Source organism: Epinephelus lanceolatus, chromosome 15 (assembly GCF_041903045.1).
Source record: "Epinephelus lanceolatus isolate andai-2023 chromosome 15, ASM4190304v1, whole genome shotgun sequence".
Taxonomy (NCBI): Eukaryota; Metazoa; Chordata; class Actinopteri; order Perciformes; family Serranidae; genus Epinephelus; species Epinephelus lanceolatus.
This window is the reverse complement of record NC_135748.1, coordinates 31935737-31958442: the sequence shown is the minus strand read 5'-3', so window position 1 is coordinate 31958442 and position 22706 is coordinate 31935737. Positions and strand designations below refer to the sequence as shown.

General features: G+C 42.5%; 1 protein-coding gene across 2 annotated transcripts; it reads right to left on the bottom strand.

The window, feature by feature from the left end:
- Positions 1-1998: 1998 nt before the first annotated feature.
- On the bottom strand, positions 1999-19667 carry ptbp1a (polypyrimidine tract binding protein 1a). 2 transcript variants are annotated; one of them, XM_033642615.2, is made up of 16 exons: positions 19563-19667; positions 18717-18770; positions 18406-18436; positions 14421-14481; positions 14083-14255; positions 13500-13646; positions 13022-13192; positions 12365-12475; positions 11636-11816; positions 11399-11479; positions 10616-10773; positions 9203-9236; positions 7980-8072; positions 7458-7674; positions 7067-7144; positions 1999-4928 (listed from the first exon to the last, which is right to left on the bottom strand). In XM_033642615.2, exons 1-16 carry the CDS (start codon positions 19568-19570, stop codon positions 4796-4798), a joined length of 1731 nt encoding a protein of 576 aa, XP_033498506.1. In that variant the 5' UTR covers positions 19571-19667; the 3' UTR covers positions 1999-4795. The 2 variants fall into 2 exon arrangements, with proteins under 2 accessions (XP_033498506.1, XP_033498507.1); XM_033642616.2 differs by lacking the exon at positions 19563-19667 and adding an exon at positions 18992-19110.
- Between the last annotated feature and the right edge of the window lie 3039 nt (positions 19668-22706).

Below are 22706 nucleotides of genomic sequence, written 5' to 3'. Positions count from 1 at the left end.
CAAAGCAGCCATTCACATCCAGCCAACTTTGAAGTCTCACACATCCAGCCCTTTGCTGTTTTCCCAGTGACTAAGTGGCTTTTGTGGGGGATTGAACATGTCACAAATTATACACAGGACAGTCTCTTGAACCCACTTGAGCCCCCGATTGAGTCCCCCGACAGGCTTGTGTGTGTGGCCTTGGCATTCGCCAGTATTTGCTTGATTAGAGGGCCGCAGTACTAATGTAAATAAATGTTGCCAGATGTGAAAGGATCACTGCCCCACATGGTTTCATTTAGCCCCCTCTGCACATGGCGCTGGATGAAGCCAGGAGCGTCCCGAGGGTCTGGATTTGGCAAACGACCATGGAGAGGAGGAGGTGGGGGAACGGTAACATGCATGACACACTGAACTAGTTAAAAGCAAAAAAAGCGAGTGATGTTTTTGATGTTGTAACAGAGCTTATGCAGCATCTTTTCTTTGGTATCAAATAACTTCTGAAAAATAAATGTTTGCCCTTGCTGTACATTTCACGCCTGCCAGTTTTCAGCGTTTTTAGAAAATGTGTCTCGACAGATTAAAATTATATCAAGCGAGCGTATTTTGTGTGCCAGTGATTTCTGGTATTTGATAACCCAAAAGCATCACAAATCTATGTTTGGATCATCTTACTTTGAGTTACCCCCCTCCACCCAATTATGCAATCTCTTTGCATTTCAATATATTCCAAAGAGGATTCTGAGTAGACTGCTCCCTGCTCTAAATTACTCTCAGCACAGAGTGAAGATACTGCAAGTAAACAAGGGTCTGAGGTATCAAAGCAGCATCAAAGTTGCAGCCATGGAGTGCGCCCTGACTGGTAGATTTATTTTAAAAAAGGCACCTGAACACATCTTGGCAAAAGCGACTGTTCCTGCACCCCAAGGGCAATGTTAAAATAAATTATCTGCCCAAGACTACAAGCTTCTTTTGGCAACCTTAAGTCTGCTGTTGAGATTTCTCTGTCAGTTCGGTAACGCCCTGCATGTCTGAGACAGGTATCTGTCTTTGCCGTGACCTTCAAGCTTTCGCCTTCTTATGCAAAGTAATAAGAGAAGAGAAACAAGTGCCTCAGCTGTGTGAATTCAAACTAAGTTGGAGCACACTCTATTTAAGACCACACTCGGCAAACTGCTGGGATTATACGACAAAATCCAGCTCCTCTCAGCCACAAATACAGACACCGCTGGACTCAATTCTCCTCTCATTTGTCCCTCTCTCAAAAGGCAGGGGAAGATCTGAGGTTAATCCTCTCTACCGTTCTGTAAGGAAGTCGAAGATGGGGAAAAAAAAAAAAGAAGGTATAATGCCAGAAAGCCCAAGGAGGCACTTGAGATTAAGCCACTAACTACTGACATTGTGTGAGTGGCAGGTAAAGTCACCTCTGCTTCAACAGCCTTTGATTGCAGGCAGAGAGCAAGACCTCCCCCTAGTGGATCAAGAGGTGTATGACTAGTTTGTCATTGAAGGTTTTTCCCCTCCTTCACATCCCTGAGGAACTTGTGCTAAACACAGATGTCAGATATGCCTGATAGCCATGCTTGTGTTTTATCTTAATTATTCATCTTATGAGATACAGCGACTTAGTTTCCACAGCAACCTGGCTTCAACTCCTCAGAGTCAGACAGGCCCGCTAAACTGAAAAGGTCAAAGCAGAGCACAGGAGGATGGAGGATTATTCAGAATCACAGAGAATAGCAAGTATCCAGCGTTGCATATCGAATTAACTCCGCACCCCACCATCATCGCCGCAGCTGCTTCGTCAAGGGATTGGAACGGGATTGATCTGAGCCCCAGATGAGCAGTCAGTCAAGTTGCAGATGGGATGAGTACGAAGTTGGAAAAATAGTCAAAAGATTAAAAAACATAAAATAACCCTCCGGTAGTCAACAGGGTGGGAAGTGTGGAAAATGTTACAAGGTGTTAAACCGGGTCCACAGGACAGAGAGGAAGAGACAGAAACCAAATGAGGCCAGATGAAAGAAGGAACAAACTAAAGATTTATTGAAGGCAGCAGAAGATGCAAGAGACGAGAACAGAATGGCGAGGGGGGAAGGGGGCGGGGCACATACAGAGACACTTCTGTGTTCAGATAGGTTTAATGTCTTTGTGTTACAAAAGTTTTTTTTTTTTTTACAGCTCCGCAGAGCTTAACAGGTCTGTATTGTTTTATCAAAATATACATGTTTTGAACGTAAAGTGGATATAATCCAAATGATTTTGTGGTACAAAAACATGAATATATACAACCATCAATCCCGCTTCATACAATAACCCCACCCCGCCCCCATATATAAAAAAAAAAAAGAAGAGAAAATAAAAGCTTTAAACAAAACAAAAAATAATTGAAAAGGCATATAATCTTCTACACCATCAACATCACAGCTAGAACTGTGGTTCAATTATCCATCCTAAAGCAATCTCTACCAAAGACTTTGTAAAGTCAATCCAACAAAAACAAAAAAAAGATACAATATACAGTATAGGCTGATACCCAAAAGATATTTCAACTTCATGTGACATTTGTCCAAGGCATCTGAGAAATGGAAAACAAAGTGTGGAAATGTGAAAAAACCTTTCTTAAGAAATCACAACACTACAAAACAGCAGGGGTAGAAGATACTTTGGTCCTTAACAGCAATAACCGCCTGTAGCTACATGAAGCTTTCGTTAAACCATGCATAATAATCTTTTACAAAAATAGAGACAGAGCGCATCTGTGTCTGGTCCAAAACTACAGTGGTCGAGGCTGTGGAAAAAAAACTGGTGCTCGCGGCACGCAGGAATGTGACGACGTTTTAAGACTTGAGCGTGACGGCGCCGACTTGGACCTACCATTGAGGAAAAGTGCACTAAAGAACCTGACTGTGGCTTTAAGTGGACACAGACAGGATCGGGTGAGAGCTGCTCAACCTGTAATCCTGTAGTCCTGAATTTAAGAAATCATACTGGGTTTAGGGTCTTCTTTTTAGACACAGTCCGAGACTGGTGTTACTCGCAGTTGACAAATGCCTCTAAGCTGCCCTCTCACAGGTAGGACTACCTGAATATAATGGGATAAAGGCATCTTTGCAGACAGGTAAGACGAACGCACCTGAACGAGAGGTAAACAGAGTCAACCGACCAGATTTAAAAACTCAAGGCACTGTGATAACGATCCAACCCAGCCACTACATTGAAGTATCAGTTAAGCTTAGCAGTGATACACATGTAAATGCTAACATTAAAAGAAAAGATAAATGAATATATATAGGTGTCCACATATAGATGAACATAATATGGTTAAATGATGCCCCACACACCGCTGCCCCCCCTGAGAGGGGACTAAAATGGAGGTGAGTGGGGACTGTAAGACAGGAAGGCTGGATACAGCTCTAACTCCTGCCACGATACACCTAACAGAGCTACATCACCTAGCAAGGATATTAGGCATCTAACTGACTTACATTCATATTTTCTACATACATATAATGGGGATATATGCGTACAAATCCCTAAATAAACCATTGTGTTTAAGAACAAACAGAAGATTGAATGAGCCACTTCCCCCCCACTTTAACAATGCTGGTACATACCACAAGGCATGACAAAAATAAAGGCATTTTGAGAGCCACGTCTTTCCCAAATAAAGCCCGAGCAATGCTTAAGGCAATCCGGCTGGGGCAAAGTAAGGCACAAGACTGCAGATACAGATATGGAAAGCAGAAACGCATCCTTATTGAGTGACAGATAGTGGTATGGATCCCCGGAAGCAAATAGGCGGGTAGTTTACGACAAGAGGATAAAATCAAAATGGATACTGGGAGATAAAGTGTTTTTGTTTGAGGCCTGTGAGCCAAAACAAAAAGCCTTTGTATCAAACCGTTATTTTCTCTGACTGGCCGAACAGGTTCCAAAGTGGCATTTCCAAAAAAGGCACGCACACATAGATATATCCACACGACTATCATAGGAAAAGGAATGCTGAAGTGTGTCTGGTGTGGATGGGATTCATCCACATAAGCATACATCTGTGGTAGAGGGTGTCTTTTTCTTTTTCTCGTTAAGCGATTTGGTCTAAAGTGACAGTTCATCAGCTGCCCCTACTTTGCCTCCAATAACATGTTTCATTGCAGAATGTTGCCCCTTTCTCAGGGCCCCACTTAAAACTTTATGAAGGAACAAATTAATTATTTGGTTTGGGTACCGAGAACGTGTCGTCAACTGGAAACAGAAACGTGCTTAGATTCCATTTACTGGTTCCTCAGCTAGGCTTGGTCCTATTTGTTTACATCGTCTGCTACACTTGAGCAAATACATGTGAATAGTGTTTACAAAATTACTACTGATTACAAATGTGGCTAAGCTTCACATAAGGAAGACAGGAAAATATAATTGCTTTCGAGGTCCCCAGTCAAAATGAGAATGCCCCAGAATCAGCTAACATTAGCAGGATAACTCAAAAACAAAACAGCAAACAATGTATGTGTGGAAATATTCTACCTATCTACATTTCTTTATTTAAAATACCTTGTATTTTACGCTACATTACAGTTTAGGAAACTATATTTTGGTGACGAAAACTGGGACCAGAAATGGGAATCAATAAGCACAACTGATAAAAATGCGATACCCAAACCTATTAACGATGGAATGATGAAGGATGGTGAAGGGAGCAACATTCTACAAAGAACAACAACCATAAATATGTCATGGTGACCATTTCCACTGAAGGCGACCTTGACAAAAGTAGCTTTCAGGTGGCAATAGGCTTGGAGGGAGGAGGGCAAGGCACTCAGATGGTGGACTTTGAGAAGGACACTCGAAGGTGGTGGTTCTCTCCCAGGTCGTGGTTGTGAAACTCTATGAGGGACTCGATCGCCTCCTCGACTGAGCCCATCTGGATCAGGGCCATCTTGCGGTCTTTTCTGTTAAGTAAAGAGGGAACAATGTGTTTACAGAGTGTCAACATGCTGCCTGCTTTCTTTTTGCTATGTTGTACGTGGAACACTGGTTTTTCTCTGTGTTCTACAAGACATCTTACTCAAACTCTAAACAATAAGTTATGGAAAGACAAAAATTCAAGCACATGTGAACACTCCAACCGAATTCAGACCACTCTGAAGTAGGGCATTAACAACTTTGATTTTTTTCAGGTTGACTTATCTGTCAATAAAGTCGAGTCGACAAGTCATTTGAAGACGTCATCACATTGACACGGTGGAGGAAAGTGAAGTATCTCCACACACGTGATGTGTGTCTGTCACTCTCAAGGCCCAAAAATACTTGGGCGTACTATTAGCGGAGCGCACTTCCACGTTGTAGTTTCCTGTAAAAATGTCCGTGAAAAATCCCCGCGATGTGAAAAATACATGCCAAGCAGTCACTGGTGCGTGGAGCGGAGTCCGCACGGTCGGAAAATCTGAGCTTTGCGCGCACAGGGCTTGTGCATGTCCACTTTGAGTCTGCGCGGACCTCCGCGGAGTCCGTTCCGCGTACGTTCCACCTGAGTATGTTCGGGCCTTCAGGCGTTTTCTCAGGCCTATCACCTTCTACGTTCTCTGCAGCCATGTCTCTTGTCTTGTTGGGGTCTTGTGTTAATTTCCCCTCTACGCGCCAAGTAACGTTACCGCCCTTTTTATGAAGTGACTATGACTATTGGTTAGGTCATGGATAAAGTATCAGCTTAAGCCAATCAGAGGCAGCAATTGCATTCCGTACAGAAGCACACACAGAGAGAGAGAGAGAGAGGGGAAAAGCACACGACTTGTTGACTCCTCCCGGGGGGTGTCGACTTGTGCCACTGACGTCGACAAATCGACTTTTCTGTTAATGCCCTACTCTGAAGCAAACCAAACTAACTGAGTTCAGTTCGCTTAAAGTCTAAGATGAGGTTTGCTTAATCTGTGCCTTGTGAACACAAAGTGCTCCAGGTTCGCTTTGCTCTTTGCCGTTGTATTCAGCCCTAGTTCAGATAACAAATCAGAAATTTTGCTCGGGTTTGGTTTGGGTTCGGCCCACTGACATGCTGCTGTGTTGTGCTATGGCCTATCCAAGTGCTGGAATTTGTTCTTTACGTGACAACACCTGAACGCAACACAGGCCAATACTTACATTTTAGGCAGGAGACAGTAAATAATCGGAATGAACTAATGAAAATGGAGGACGCTAGACAAAACTTGCTATCAGGAAAGTTCAAAACTGCTGAAAACCATGCGGGGAATCGGCGGTATGGAGGCATTTCGATTTAGTCATCAATAGAGATATGAAAGTGTGTGTGCTGTGCAGCCCTGCTGTACATGGGGTGTGTTTTGACTGTGCATAACAGCAGCCTTTTGATGGTGATCACGGTAAACAGACAAGCTGTAACCATGATAACAGTAACTATGTCAGGTAACAAACTGTGTCGGGCTCGGACTTAAAAATTGAGAAGTCTGTCAGGGTCGGGCCGGGCTCGCTTATAACTGTCTCGGACTCGCTTCGGGTTTGGTCAGGAAAGGGCGGCCCGAGTCGCGCTCTACTCTAGATCACATGCTTTAACACTGGGATGCTTGAAAAAACAGACAAGACCACGTTGGGCTGTAACGCTTGCAAGGATGCAGGACGAGGAGTAGTTTGGTCCACGGAAGATACTGCACATCTCCAGATGTGGAATGCAGAATACATCAAATGGCAACGGTCTACAGCACAGATGCACTAAGATTTCCTCCAATTTTAAGTTAATCTGAAAGCAAGGGGCTTCATAACCGCACTGCAGTGCCACATCAGAGTAAAAGAAATAAACTAGGTCAATATATATATATATATATATATATATATATATATATATATATATATAAATATAAAGGCTATAGTGTGAACAGAAAGAGGACTGAGGCCCCATCAGAGCTGAAGTAGACCAGACAGAGAACCTCTTTGAAATGAACTGACATTGTGGACAAAAAGAATAGTCCCTTTTCTGTCCGTCCACTTTTGGGTGCACCGACTAAGTTCGGACTATATGTGAAAACACCCTTAAGGAGCAAACAGTTAAAGAGAAATTGAGAGAAACTAGACTGAGACTTACTGAAAGAACTTGAAGGCCTTGACTGTGGCTCCTGAGCTGGCAAAAAGCCTCCTGAGGTCATCCTCCACCACAGAAGGCCTTAAAAAGCAGATGAGAAAACAAAGAATCAACATAAAGCATTTATGTGGGTTTACATCCCCTCCGCTTGTTTGCATCTCTGGGTTTATTTACTTGTATTGTGAAACAACACACAAGAGGCCTGATTAAATCTAAAAATGCAACTCTAGAGTAGCATGTTTAGAAAACACTGTCACAACTACTTAATCCCGAGCACTAAATATAGAAAAAAAAATGAGTCAGGACTACAAAGGAAAAAGCTTACACCACAAAAGCTGCTGGGGGGAAAGAGAGGGAATGAAAATGAGGCTCTTGCAGCAGCAGCAGCACTTACGGTATGTTGGAGAGGTGGAGTGTTGCAGAGGGTGGGAAGATGTTGGAATAATTTTTGGAGCCGGGCTTCTTGAAGCGGTGCAGAGGTGAGTTGCTGTAGTCCTTTGTGAGGCCCTGGTCCTCGTGGCCTTCTCTGGGGAGCTGCACTGTGGTGTGTTTTGATGATGTCACACGCATGGCCCTGCCGTGAAGACGCTGGCCATTCAGGTGGCTCATAGCTGGGAGACAATTATATTAATTAACTTCCAATCTTTACCCTCTTTGATCCGTCATATGCATCAAATTAATGTATACTTTTAGTGTGGTTATGAATGTTAAAACAAGTTAATGATCAGAAAACATGCATTCATCAAAGGAAGACCCGCCCTGTTGAGGCCCGTGAGGTAAAGGCTCCAAACAATGTACGGCAAAACGATGTGTGTGTGTGTGGGGTGGGGGGGGGGGGGGGGCAGAAAAACAAGATGAAAGAAAATGACACATCAAAGAAAGCAAATAGTGTGTTGCAGGGCTAGAGTGTATCTACCTAGCTGAGCCTGTGTGCTATCAGACATCTGGATCAGAGCATTCTCCTTTTTATTAAACAGGATCTTCACTCTCATCACATCGCCGTACACACCTAGGGAGGAAGAGGAAGGGGTCACAATACAAGTGGGAACAAAGAAACACACAACCTCAACAGGAGCTATACGGCCAACACAGCAACAAAAACAATTTAAACCATCACATCAGGGACATTAATATTCATACTGCTACCAATTAAACACTGTCTGATTAATAAATAATTGTCAGGCTATTCTACCAATTTTAATGTCCAATTGTGCATGGCAGCTCTACAACTAATCCTACATCAACCGTCTCAGATTACACAGATGCTGACAGCTATAATAGTTATGCTTCAGAAGGGAGAGGTAGTGATTTGAAGGTAAAAATCAAAGAGCGTTAAAATGAGTGGTTCTGATCGTTATGATCGCTCAACAGTGAAATAAAGTTGATTTCTTGACCAGCTCTGAGGGCCTAATAAAAAGACATGCAGGAGTAAACTAAACATGCACATACCTACATTAACTGACACAAACTGCAAAGGAATAATATGGTGACATAATCCGAGCGATATGTCAACTCACAATCGCTAAAAAAAAGCAGCAGCATTTCATCATTATGTGCACTGTTGCTGAGTGACTCAAGGCAACCGTGGAAAAATCAGCCAAACAAAAATGAAATTTGCTGAATTTTCATGGCCTGAAATTGGATCGTGTGGAACCAAATAAAGTGTTGACTTTTATCCCCTTCCCTGAGGGGGGTGCTTTAGAATTTAGATCGGCTTCCCGCCTCATTCCCAAACAAAATGATCCCCACGTTTTCCATTTAGTGAGGCAGTATTTCCATTAAGGGGCTGTGCTCTTTGAAGATGAAAAAAAAACTGCAAATGTTTTTTGCCCGTGGACAGTAAACCACTGCTGTTGGACATTAAATGAAATGCTGCAGCTTTGTTTGGTGTTCTCACCTTACACACAAACCCACAACAACCAAAACAGGTCATACAAACCCCCAAAACAAACAGACACCCCCACCCTTCATAGCTCTGTAGCCTGATGACGAGCCATCAGTGGTTAAAAAAAACAAAAAAAAAAAAACAAAAAACAAAAAAAAACAAAACAAAACAAAGCCAACAACATGAGACAAGACATGCCCACCTTGCCAGGTAACAGTAGTAATAAAAAAGGAGATGAAAGGATGATAACGTACCGAAAAGAATAAAGAGGCAGTGTGGCGTAACGCTCTTTAGAGACAGCAGGGGGAGCAGCGGGGCAGGGGGCCAAAGGGGGATAGGGAACAGGGGACAGGGGAAAAGAGACGGAGCGGAGTGGAGGACAGTGGAGTGGAGTCGGGACATGTCCGCAGGCCACAGGCAGCGAGGTCCACAGGAAGGCCACAGTACCATGGAGGAAGGAGAGGCATGAGGGACGAAGAGAATGAAGAGAGGACAAGAAGAGGAGGAGGAGAGAATTCAAACAGCATGGAGAGAGGAGGATGAGGTGGAGGAAAGAAAGGAGATAGAGGAAGGACAGATGACGGCAAAATTTGAGGTGCCAATGATGTGTTTTTGTCGTGTTTTCAATTAGTGGGTGGTGTCCAAATTGGGGGTGATGATTTGGGGAGACAGAGGGTAGGGTGGGGTGAAAGGAGGAGTGGTTGGAGTAGTACCAGAGGAGTGGCAGAGAGGGTGGGGAGAGGAGGACAGAGGGGGAACAATTGGTTGTGGGGCGTGCAGTCAGTTGGCAAGAGTTGAGGTGAGGGGTTTTAAAAACAAAGAGGGAGGAGGGGGGAACAGAGAAAGAAGAGAGAGAAAAAGGAAGTAAAAAACAAGGTCAGTATACACAAAGAAATGTAGTGCTTCAGACAGTAGAACTGGCTAAATTAAAATGCACTGTCACTATGGGAACACTAGGAGAAAAAGAAGAGAAAAAAAGATTAACAATGAAATACAGAAAAAGGCAGAGACAATATGTACTTTTAATTACAGCCTATGTTTGTTTAGATTATTTACAATTACATAATAAAACAGTCAAATCTGAATGTCAATTTTAATAGCTGATCTTAAAATAAACATGCTTAATGTAATGACTAAATAACTACAGTAAATGTAATGAGTGTGACAGGCTATTTATACATTCTACACGCTATATAAAATTAAAAAAAAGACCTAAATCATGGACATGGTGTGTTTCTTTAAAAAAACAAAAACAAAAACAAAAAAGGAAAAAGTAATATTGTCTCTCCAACAACTCAAGAATGATTTCAACTAATGGACAAAAATGAAGATATGAAATGGTAAGTTTTTTAAAAAAAGAAGTTAGTGTTTTGAATAAACTTAAAATTCACAGTGAGCAAAGTGGCAGGTAAGAAATGCAGCAGGTTTGGTCAAACACAGAGAGGTCCTGAAAGAGAAGAGGTTTCGATTTGATGACCCGCTTTTTAATTAAAAACACAGCTCCAACTAGTCTGATCACATGGAGGTGGAAGGAAACTGGGGGCAAAACATCGGAGCTCTCGTACGAATCCAGGTCTATGGACCACAGTGTTACATGTTATCATTTCTCAGCAGTGCTCTGACAGAGGCAGGGTGTGGAGCTGTTTAAATCTAGTGAGTGTACTGACCTCAGGGTTCAGGTTGCTGACCAGCAAGACGTGGTGTCCCCCAGTGGCAGTGAGCCCTGACAGGCCGAGCCGGCTAGCGGCCGCTGCGGCAGCCGCCATGCCACTATGGCCCACGCCAAGGGACGCCAGGGCCCCGGGAATGCCAGGCATCGACAGGCCTAAGAGGAACAAAATATTAGTTACTTTCACATTTACTTTCTGCTCTTTTTACACTGAAGAGATAAAATAAACCATATTTATACAGTACCACTTTTAGCAAACTAAAATGTCACCCAAGTGAAAGAAATATAAGAAGGCCAGAACTAAAATCAAGATTATAAACACCATTTAAAATCAATGAGATAGCAATAAAAAAGACAGCTTAACTAGAATCAGGATATACTTTCCGATAAAAGTATTATTTTAGGAAAGACTTAAATGAAGACAGTGACTCACAGACTCTCTCCTGCTCCGGCTAAGGAGAATATAAAAACTAGAAAATATATGAAGAGTGTTTGACTCAAGGCCTTTAGACCTTTTTCACAGTAGACAAAGGAAAAGCACATGTTAAACTAACTCTAACAATGGCTCCGCTGTTAGCCAGCACGCATGCTACCAGGACCCTGAAATCAAGGCAGCTAAATTGGAATTCGGCCATCATTAAATCTGATCATTTACACTTGTCATGTCAAAAGGTCTTCTGTGAAACAGGCCAATTAGATACTGTACTTAGCAGACAACATTTCTGGATAAGACTCTCATTTGAAATGGAATAGCAACGTAAGAGAAAGTTCATGCGCTGACCTGATGCCTGCTGGATGGCAAAGGTTGGGGGGAAGGCATGAGCTCCACCATAGGGAGAGGCTGAGATAATGCCCGGAGCAGCTGGAACAATAGGAAACAGAATCTAACTCAAATGTGTACTTGCAATAAAGATCAGCAACCCCATAAACTCAGAAACTACTCAAAAAGTGCTTAATACAAACTAATAAATCAGAGAGAGTATAACAAAATCTTCTTTAAATCTTGCCCCAATCTTACCGAATGCAGCAGCCGCCATGGTCTGGTGGTCAAGGGAGGGCTGTGAGTCAGCGGTGGGGAGGTCTGGTCGGGTGTAATCTCTGCTCTTGTCGTTGTTGTATTTGACGTTGAGGCTGGTGAGCTTGGAGAAGCTGATTCTCAGGGTACAGCAGGCATTGTAGATGTTCTGTCCATCCAGAGACTGAGACAGAAAAGATATACACCGGTGAGCTTAACTACAGTTTTAAGTTTGATCAATTGACCCCACAACGTATTAGACACTTACATGTAATGCTTTTGAAGACCCTTTAAGATAAATTTTCCAACCTAATTTAAGACTATTTCTTGGACAAAACATTTTTTCTGATTAAAGCATTGCAGACAAGTTTAAAGTATATATATGGTCCTGTGCAGAGGTAGCTTTGTGTAGGAATGTGGTTATTAGCGTGAGGTACATTAATCAACATTTGTGCCAACAGATAAGTGCAAGTATAAAGTATAAGACAGTTGAAGGTTCAGTGGTAGGTTTTGAAAGATTTGGAACATCAGAAATGTGGACTTTGATGCAGAAGACCTGCAAAAAGATTATTTAAAAAATAGATAAACTAAATCTAATAAAACATTTGTGGCAATTACACTCTGCAGCTCAAATTCAAGACTTAAGGAAATAAGGACCTGCACACACCTTGTGCTATGTGCAATTTCAACCCTGCTGCAAACTGACGGGAACAATGTCTAAACCAGTCTTACCAGTTTGGCATGCTGAGCTGTCAAGCCATCGGCGTACTGAATCAGAGCCTGGAACTGGTTGTTCTTCGTAAAGGTGATGATCTTCAGCACAGTGCCAAACTTGGAGAAAATCTGGTGGAGGGAGATAGCATGATCAGGGGTGACATAGCAACACAAAAAAAAAGCATTAAAATGGCACTAGACTTTAAACTTTAAACACAAGTCCCACTTTACCAACATGCATATTTTGTTTAAGTGACACAACCAGGTTTGCAATGTATTTTGCAGAGAATGTAATAAATATGACGAGAGCAGGAATAGGAGATGCAAATGCAGCCAAAATAAAATCAAATAGATATAGCAGATTGTCAAGCTGTGTGTTAGTTTGCATGGTGCAGTACAGTTGTGTGTTCCACTACATTCTTCTCATTGAGTACAACAGCAGAAAAACAGGAAGGTCTGCTGACAGTTGATGACAGTTGCGTTGAAAAAACAACAAGTCAGGGAAACATTATGCAGCTGTCGTTTCAATGTTCAAGAGCAACAAGACTTTAAAATAACAACCCTGATAAATAAATCCCATCACCCCGAATACACGATCTGTTTAAAGAATAAAAAGCAACTGGCAAGCGTATATTAATGCAAAACAACATGGTAACTGTAGTTGCTCAAGCCTACCTGGTGTAGTACATCCAGGGTGACGGGGTAGAAAAGGTTCTCCACTATGACTCTGAGCACAGGGCTCTGGGACCCTGCTCCTCCCATGCTGGCTGCATCTGCGGGAATGGCCATGCTAGTCATCCCACCTCCATGCAGTGCATTGACTGCCTGCAGAGCTGCCTGGGCACGCTGGGAGGAAAAGAAAGAGAAACTGCTCAGCATGGACGGAGAAAAGTATGCAATAACAAATGACTGAATGAATGAGTGAATGTAGGTTTTCAAGGCAATTGCTGTACTTTATAACGTACAATTTTCTGCAGTGCATTTACTCCTACAAACATTACCAGTGGGAGGAAAATTACATCTACATTTCCTGCACTTAGCCAACAGCATAACTCTTAGTATCTCGCAGTGACTACAACATCTATTAAAGCCTAACATCCAAACAGTCGACATGACAAGTTGTGTGTGTGTGTGTGTGAGTGCACACCCTTACCACTTGGTTGGGGGAGTTGTCCGTCTTGAGCTCCTTATGGGTTGAGTATTGCATGTAAATAGGGTGGTTTCTGATGACAGGGGTGACAGAGGAGTAGTAGCTCACCATCGTCTGTGCACACTCCTCGCTGTTCAGTTCCAAGAATGCCTGCAGGGGAGGATCAGAGAAACAGTCAATTTGTTTCTCCCGTCATATAGAGAGTGCCACTCTGGGGTAATGTTTTCTTAAGCATTCATAAAAATTTAGCAGGTCTGTTTATAAGCATTATTACTGCCCAGCACCGTTTGTCTACTGTTAGCCAAATTTAATTTGATATCTTTATTTGTTTTGACATAAAACAGCAGGTAATAAAAAAAAGGAAGATAATGAATTCAATGTCTTCCTGCAGGAAATCTTAGCAAGTAGAATTCTCATCCCGCCCACTAAACCTCGACGGTGTGACAAAAGGGTCATTGTGATAGTTTTCAGGTCAGGACAGAAGGCTAGAAAGCTGATCCCTTGTCCCCCGGCCTACAGAGAAATTTCAACAAGGAGTGCAAGTCATACAGGTTTGGTGAGCAGGCCTGCATATGTTAGTCCTTACCTGGTTTTTCCCTTTGAGCATCAGCAGATTAGTGACCTTCCCAAAGGGCAGTCCCAGGCCAATAACTTCAGCCTCGTTTATGTCGTTGGGCAGCTTGCGTACGTGGACCACACGTGACGGAACACCAGGACTGCGGACGTCACCTTTGAATTTTTTGCTGTCGTTGCCATTGGCTGCGAGAGGAGACAAAAAAACCAGAGGCAGATACAATCAGGGAGGGAACAGAGGGCTCTGGTTCTTCTTGAATAATGGATTCGTCGGCATGGCAACACAAAACAACACAGAAACGACAAGCACTTCAATAAAAAGGATTCACCCCTCCATGGCAACCCCCCTACCTGAGTTCATGATATAGGGCCCGTTGGATATGCAGGAAGAAAAGAGTTCGTCGGATCCCCTCTGCAGAGACAGAAAACAATGGTTCACTTCAGTGCATTCACCAATGAGGGCACGGCATAGCAGGTGGAGAGCACAGCTCTCATATTACCGAGCCATTGTGTGATAAAGCAGGAAGTAATCTGATAACCAAAAGAGGATTGAGCAAACACGCTTGAGAAGAACTCCACCTTCCTCTCCAGGAAGAATTAAAATGACCCAGCTTGTCAGCGGGGATATCTGACTTCTCATCACAGCCATGTCTTCCCATCCCATTTTATACTCCTCACCAGCTGCATTTCCTAGTTCCAAACCACAGGCAGTCACGACGGGCCATGATTTCTGACTTGGGGCAATGTGCCAAATTATCATGTTTTAACGTCAATCACACTCAACGAGGGACAGCTACTATTCAGTTTGAGGCACACAAGTCAGCGGTAACACCTTAGCTTGACAGCAGCTGTCAGTCCGTACAATCCATCCACTCATAATTCAGTATTAGGAGGAAGGATAACACACTAAAGCCCCTCTGGATCTGGAGACAAGATGGGGACACTCCCGGCCCACACTGGTTTACTGTCTGCTGAAACAGCCACGTCTGTCCTCTCCCTCTCACTACTAGATATAAAGTGCTGTTTCAAGGCTGTTCTCATGGTTGTGTGTGAGTTTGTGGTTGTGCGAGATGAAGTATGGCAGTCACAAGAAGTGGCTCAGCAGCCTAAGCTCTACAGCACTCTACAATGAAAGTCCTGTTCCTGCTGAGACTAGGGGCATTGTTACACGGCGGCGCACACACATATGGAGCCCTAAGGACTCTCTGGGAGTTGAAGAGCCCCGGAGCACTTTAGCAACAACCAGTCATGCAGGTTTGCTAGCATTCTACTCCACCTTGACAATCTTGGCCTTGTTGTTGACAGTGGTTGGGGTTGCTGTCAGGCTGCAAAGCTTACTCATAAAAGGCAGGAATAAGCGGATCTCAGAGAGAACATTTGGTGGTGCCTCTAAACACTCTCAAGGGGCGGTGTGGGGGCACTGAGTGAGTTGCCATGAGAGCACAACACTGTAAGCAGTAGTATAAACTACCCTTTGACTTCCAGATGGTTTGGCTGAGCCGGTCACTCTCACTCTGAGGCCCACACAAACAGGGTCTGCTATCTCAATTCAGGAACTTAAAGCAACAAGAGACATTCCTAAGCCTTTTCACTGTGGCTTCAGGATCTGGGGCCTCCTACTCTGGCAAATGTTCAAATCTTTACATAAATGGAGTGCATACATAGGAGAATTACTGAGTTAAGAATAATATGGTGCAAAACACACTGCAACACAGACATGACCCAAAATGATATGAGGAATGGTTTATAAGCACAGTATGGAGCCAAAAAGAGGACAAAAAAGGTCTTTGCAGGTCCTACAATGGGAATAGCATCATATTAAACTTACACCTAATGGTAAAAATGACAAGAAGCTTTCAATGCAGCTTATGCTGAACGGGTGACACTAGTGTGCTCTGGTTAGTGGGAGGAAAATGTAAAAAACAACATTTTTGTTTGATAAATGGGCCAAGGCCACATGCAGGCCATGAGAAATAAAGGAAGTGGCTCCCGCCTGACTCAGTGTTCGTGGGCGGGCAATGTGACATTATCAGTCAGCAGACCGGCTCCAAACAGGAAGAGCAGCGAGATCAAGCCTGCTTCCAGGGTTTTGCTAAATTTCCTCCCGGGGACTGATGGTTACTGTTCCATGGCTGGACTCTTTCTCTCTCCCCCTACTTCCTCATTCTAAAAATAACCACAGAGCTAAGGCAGTCAATAGTACAGAGCAGAAACATCAAGTCACATACAAAACAGAACACTGTGAAAAAAAGAAGACTGAAGAATATACCTATAGCTCTAGGAGGGAGTGTGGTAGTGTGTGCAGAACAGCACAAAGTTCAAAGGCAATGGAAGAAAAATGGAGCTTATAAATGTTTTGTTAGTTGACTCCGACACAGTGCCAAACCCGTTTTTCCAACACAAACCATCTAAATGTGTATCGACTTGTTCACATCCTTTGTTTGTTCGGGAGACTGACAGTATAATAGTAACCTTTGGGAGACGATGACACATTACTGGCTCACATGCTGAAAACTGTTGAGCAGCTTCCTCTCACCAACAATGGCAGTGGCCTACCTTGAACTTAGTTTTTAAAAAGGGAACATGGACTGGGGGCAATTTCCCTGCTCCCATACGCCACATCACACCTGGTTTGCATTGCATCAAAGGATGAGGAAAAAGAGCGTGGGCTTTTGCAACATTTGGGGGGGAAACCATTATTATCTTCTAAAGAAAGTAAATCTGAGATGATTGGCGCCTGCGAGCAACCTCATTCTGGAGCCTGCTGGGGGGGCTGGTGTGTGGTAATCTCTCAGGAAAGACACAAAGGAGGAGAGCACAGGTAGAGACATGTTTGTTCACTGTGATCGGCCTTCGCCAGTTGAGGGGGCAGGGAGCTGTGCCTCACCAGGGGGCTGGAGGGGGGAGATTGGAATGCGACCGCGGAATGCCAGACGCTCTGCCCAGACGGAATAATTACAGATTCCAGCGAGGCAGCACTCCATAACTCAGCATCACCACTACCACAGTACATCAAGTCCAGAAAACAGGAAAAGTTAAAGACAAGAAGAGCCACATCAGGAGTCAAATCTTGAGTATTGATGAACACCCATCAAATCATGCATTGTTAATGTGCTAAAAACCAACAGGCCCTTTCTGAAATGAATAGAAGGGGTGGGGTGTGTCCCGGTTACAGGCGTGTGTGTCAGAGGGCTTGTTTAAACAGTGTAAAGACCTTTGGCCGGGAGGATGAGGACAGTCGCGGCAGGATGGTTACAGCCCTAAGTTCAATTACCCCTACACATAGCTGCCCTGGGCCCTGTTACCAAGGATTACTACTTAGGCAGGCATTTTTATTGGGAACCCAAGTTAACAATCAGCCGTTTGCCAAAAACAAATGTCCTCCCAAGTTTGCACACACAAACATGTAAAGAAGGGCGGCCATTTCGGTTACATAAGTAAATAGCTCCCTCCTCGCTGCAAATGCAAACAGCAGATTCGTCCAAAAAAGATAAACACTGGACAATATTTTTCTGATTTATTTCAGTGGTTTAGGTCGTGTCGTCTTGTGCCAGGAACAAGGCTGAATAACTATCAAGCTCCGTGGCAGGATTCAGAGGCTTTCTTAACATTCCAGTAAGGCCAACATGCTATTAAGGAACACACAAAATAAACAACAGGAAGTTTCATTTCCCTGCAGCTACACGACCCAACAGAAACAGGACAGGAAAACATAAAGCCCCACCTCAGATAATCTATTCTAAACGAATTATCAAATATTCCATGTCCACAGTCTTGAGAGTTGTGTGCTGACCGTTGGTTGTATATCATAAATCTTTAAAAAGGAGAGCCGGCCTGCAACTGCAAACTCATTACGCATGAGAAATGGCTTTGGACAGCAGTTCTGTAATTATAGAGGAAGCTCTTGCAAACTGACAGACTATACATCTCAAGTCCCCAGTGTCGGCACAGCTCTTTTCTATTTCCACTCCGACTTGTAAAATATCCCTCAAACCACGGATTCCTAAAAATTAATTTAGCTGCAGTGTGAGAAAAATGTAAATACAATGAAAACTCATTTTCTGAACTCAAAGCTATTTTGATAGTGACGGTAATTCCAATTACAGCACTATGGTATAGCTATAATAAGGCTATAAATGGCAAAATAGGAGCTATATTTAAACTTGAAAACCTAGTGGAACTTTAAGGTGACAGGCAATTCAATAGGTGTCACAATCAACACCACACACAAATGTACAACTACTCTGCAAAGGCCATGTCACACATTTTAGCTCATGGCTTTTTTGCTTTAGTTGAGACAGAGATTAAGGAAACAGAAGATGCAAAAGTTGCCTACCTTTGTGCCAACTGATATGTCATGGACACCTCTGTGAAAAGACAGAAAGCTCATAATTAGAGAGGAAATCAAATAAAAAAGAACCATGATCCATCATGGGATCTTATTAAACAATGCACAACGCAGAGCAGTCTACACTGGAAACCCACAGTCTTTGCATAGGCTATGACACAGTGTAATTCAACCAAAAGCAAACTTACTTCCTCATTTAAAGAGCAGTACTTTTACTATACTAAAATACAGAAAGCAGCACAAAAGCTTAAATAACTCGATCTAAAAATCTGCTATGCAAATATATACAAAATACTTACTCAATTTCAGGGACGTAGCCGGATCCCAGAGGATACAAGTCAGCGTCTAGGCGGCTGTAGAGGGTTGGCAAATAAGAGGAAACTTCAGAGTGTACACTTTTATCACAAATTAATAATGAAGCAAGTCTGTAGTAATAAATGTACGGCGATCGTATTGCTGAGCGAGTTCAATGCAACATTCACGCTGCATCTGAAGTCCTTTAACCCCGTCTAGTTCAGCTGATCAAAAGAGTAAAATACGTTTGATCGGAATAACAAGCCATTGTTTATCCTACCCCTGTCAAGACAACCCGGTGTATACGTCTCTGATTCAATCAACGCGAAATGTTCAGGCCAGACATCTTCAACATGGCCCTGGCACTCCGCAGACAGATGAATGCGGAAATGAGACACGTTGCTTTAGCTAGCGCTCGAGCTCCACTGAAACCAAGTTACCAAGGTAGTTAGCTAACGTTAACTAATGTTCGGCGTTACCAAGCGGCCGAGTCCTGCCCGTGTGCTCCTAAATAAAACAAGTTTGTTCAAATTAAGACTCTCGTTAAGTTACTGTCGCTTTGCGTTAGTCTCGTTCACATAAAACAATAAAGTTAGTCCGGTAAAACGGTTCACACAACTAACGTTTGTTAGCAGTAGCGATGGCTAGCAGCTGCTAGTTAGCTAACTGCTAACTGTTGCATGTTTTGATGAAAAAAAAAAACTGTTTCAAAACTTTCCCCGTCTAACGGTTAACTCAAACAGCATCGGGGTCGAAATATGTTCACACGCAACCGACACATAAAAACAGATACCAAAAGGGTCGGTTTGCCGAATAAAATAAAGTCTTAAGTGTGGTTCTTTTTCACTTACCCGTCCATTGCACAAGAAAAAAACTGCAGGTCTGAAGCGAAGGTAGGGCGGCAGACTTGCTTGATTTTCTTACAAAATGGCTGAACACACGGAGGCGAGCGCTGATTAGTCCAGGCACTTTCAAGAGCCAAAAGCAGGCGGGGACAAGCTCCTGCTGGAGCCGCCATTGGACAAGACGACCATCATTTCGTGAAAAAACAAGGCCGCGGCAAATTTCCAGAACATCATATCAAGTGGTTAGTTTTGTTTGAGTTGTATGTGATGAAAAGGCGTCTCTGAGTCATCACATTGATTAAAGAAAGGAAGGGAAGGTCAGGCTCAAGTGTTTTCTAAAGACTGGATTAGGGAACAGGCCTGTGTGGAGTGGCACTGAAATATATAGGCTCTCATAATAATTTATGTTACAGTAGGCCTACACATCAGCAACATAAACACACCTTCAATTATGAATAATGAGGAAATGTTTGCATTTAATAGAATTCCACTGTACCTGGATAAAAGAGCAGTAACAATATCCTTTACTTGAGTAAAAGTGGCAGCACCACAGTGTAACAATACTCCATTTAAAGTAAATATATGAGTAAAAACTACACTTTAAATCTTAAATCAGTGAATTGCTGGACAGACTTTATCTCCTTCCTCACAAATGCATCCTTTAAAATGGATTAATGATACTCCACCCTCAGTGAAAGCCTGGTACAGGGAGGTTTTCAGTGTCTTACCTCATGAAAGAATAAGTGCTGTCCTTAGGATGACAAGGTCTCGTTTCTTAAGATTTGGAAATTATTTACCATCCTACCATCCTAAATTATTTACCATTTACACTGTTAACAGGTCTACACCCTTCAGAGTGGAAGCAAACTGTGCCTAGTGCCACATGAGATTTCCTAATTACTTATTTCCTAATACTTCTTAGATCATCTTTTGACCTAAACTACACTATTGCTGAGTCAGAGGACAATGTACCTCACTTTTAGGATACTGTTGTTGTCTTTTTTTCATGTAGCCTATTTATTTATTTGCTTATTTCACAGCCATATTTTACCTCTGTATGTTAGCCTTTTTTATGTTGTCTGTAAACAGGGGTGGGACCTGACCGTTTTGTAACACTGTGAGCCTTGTGTTCTGAAAATAATAAAAAATATGTTGAACAAAAGTCTTAAATCAGACTACAGAATCAGCTAGGCCTAAATGTAGGCCTACTTGCAATACCAAAAGTGAAAGTACTCGTGCAAACAGATGGCTCGTGTGGGTGCTTTCCAGTGTTGGGAAGCTTACTTTTGAAATGTAGGCTAATAGGTTTCAGTACAAATATATGTAAGAACTACACTTAAAATCCTAAATCAGTAAATTCCCCGACAAACTTTTGCTCCTTGCTTGCAAATGCATCCGGTTGAAAGTGATTAATGATACTCCTCCCACAGTAACTAAATGGAACAGGGAGGTTTTCGGTGTCTTACCTCATGAAAGAGTGAATGATGTCCTCAGGGATGACGAGGACTCATTTCTTAAGATCTGGAGTCCTTTTTCTAAATGACCATCTACACTAATAGGCCAATACCCTTTGGAATGAAAGCAAGCTATGCCTAGTGTCACATGAGATTTCCGAAAAACCTATCTCTGAATAGTTCTTAGATCATCTTTTGACATGACACAGGCTGTCGCTGAGTCAGAGGACAATGAATGTACTTCACTTTTTGGGATGCCGTCATTGTCAGTACTGTTGTCTTTTCCCTTCTGTGTCCTCTTTTTAAAATATATGTATTTATTTTGAGAATTTATTATTTTAATCATGTTTTCACAGCCATATTTCCCCTATGTTATTTAAATCAAATGTCCTTTTTGATGTTGTATGAAAAAGTTAGGTCTAAATGTAGGTCTACTTGCAGTATCGAAAGTGAAAGTACTCGTGCAAACAGACGGCTCATGTGGGTGCTTTGCAGTGTTGTGAAGCTTACTTTTGAAATGTAGGTTAATAGGTTTCAGGTTACCCTGTTAAAATGTATGAGGAATGTAACTACATGTAATTATTTTACTCCAGAACACTGGTGTTAAGTATGATAGTATCTAATTGGTGATATGTAAGTATTAATATGTAAGTTGCATTTGTATTTATATGGATGGACTGAAGCCTGGAACCAATACTACTTCATATACGGCTGGGCAGATCAATCTACAGCTGATCATATGTTAATAAGATGATCAAATGTTTCATGTAGTATCTCGATCTGCAAAGTAACCAGCACATTCATCTGTTGAATAAATGTGATGGAGCTCAAATTAAAATATTAAGTCTGAAATGTAACAGAGCTGAAGTTCAACACAAAGGACATAGTATAAGTAAAGAATCTCCGAATTGTTTGTGCAGTACTTGAGTAAATGTACTTGGTTTAATTTATTGTACCACTGTGAATATGAGGGAATTGACTGAGGATTAAGGTAGTCAAGCTTTGCTGTGTGTATAGCCTAAAGGGTTAACCGTCATCCCACACTGGTCAAGTGTTGAGAGAATTACGAATGCAGTCACATTGTCACTGTGACCGAAACTTTGTGGACCTATTCAAATTTACACATGCTTTGGGGTATTTAAATCTAGGGCACATGAGTGCTGCACTTTTCACCTCTCAATGTAGTGTATGAACAGTGCTAATGGTTGTTGGTGGGGCACAAGACAATTGAGATGGTAATTGTGCTGATACTGTGGTTTGTCTGTATGCGTGTCAATTCAGGGAAAGATCCTGGAGGCAATATGTGGTTTAAAAATGCAAACAGAGAGACAATGAAAGCAAAGTACACGTAGGAGGCAGTTACGGCAAAGAAGAAGTGGAAAAGATCTTCAGTCAAGAAACAAATTTAAAGGGTAACTTATGTATTTTTCAACTTGGACCCTGTTTTCCCACACGTTTGTGTCTAAGTTACTAATGGGAACAACAATTTTTGAAACTGGTCCAGCATTGTCTGAGAGGGCTGCAGGCTGTCATGTAATCACTTGGGGCAATTGCACACCTTCAATGTACAGTACAGGCCAAAAGTTTGGACACACCTTCTCATTCAATGCATTTTCTTTATTTTCATGACTATTTACATTGTAGATTCTCACTGAAGGCATCAAAACTATGAATGAACACATGTGGAGTTATGTAC

Coding starts and splice junctions, on each gene's coding strand:
- ptbp1a (XM_033642615.2), bottom strand. Junction 9,237..10,615: donor TCAGCAACCTGAACCCTGAG/GTCAGTACACTC, acceptor CTGTCTCTAAAG/AGCGTTACGCCACACTGCCT. Junction 7,145..7,457: donor CTCCACCTCTCCAACATACC/GTAAGTGCTGCT, acceptor CTGCTTTTTAAG/GCCTTCTGTGGTGGAGGATG.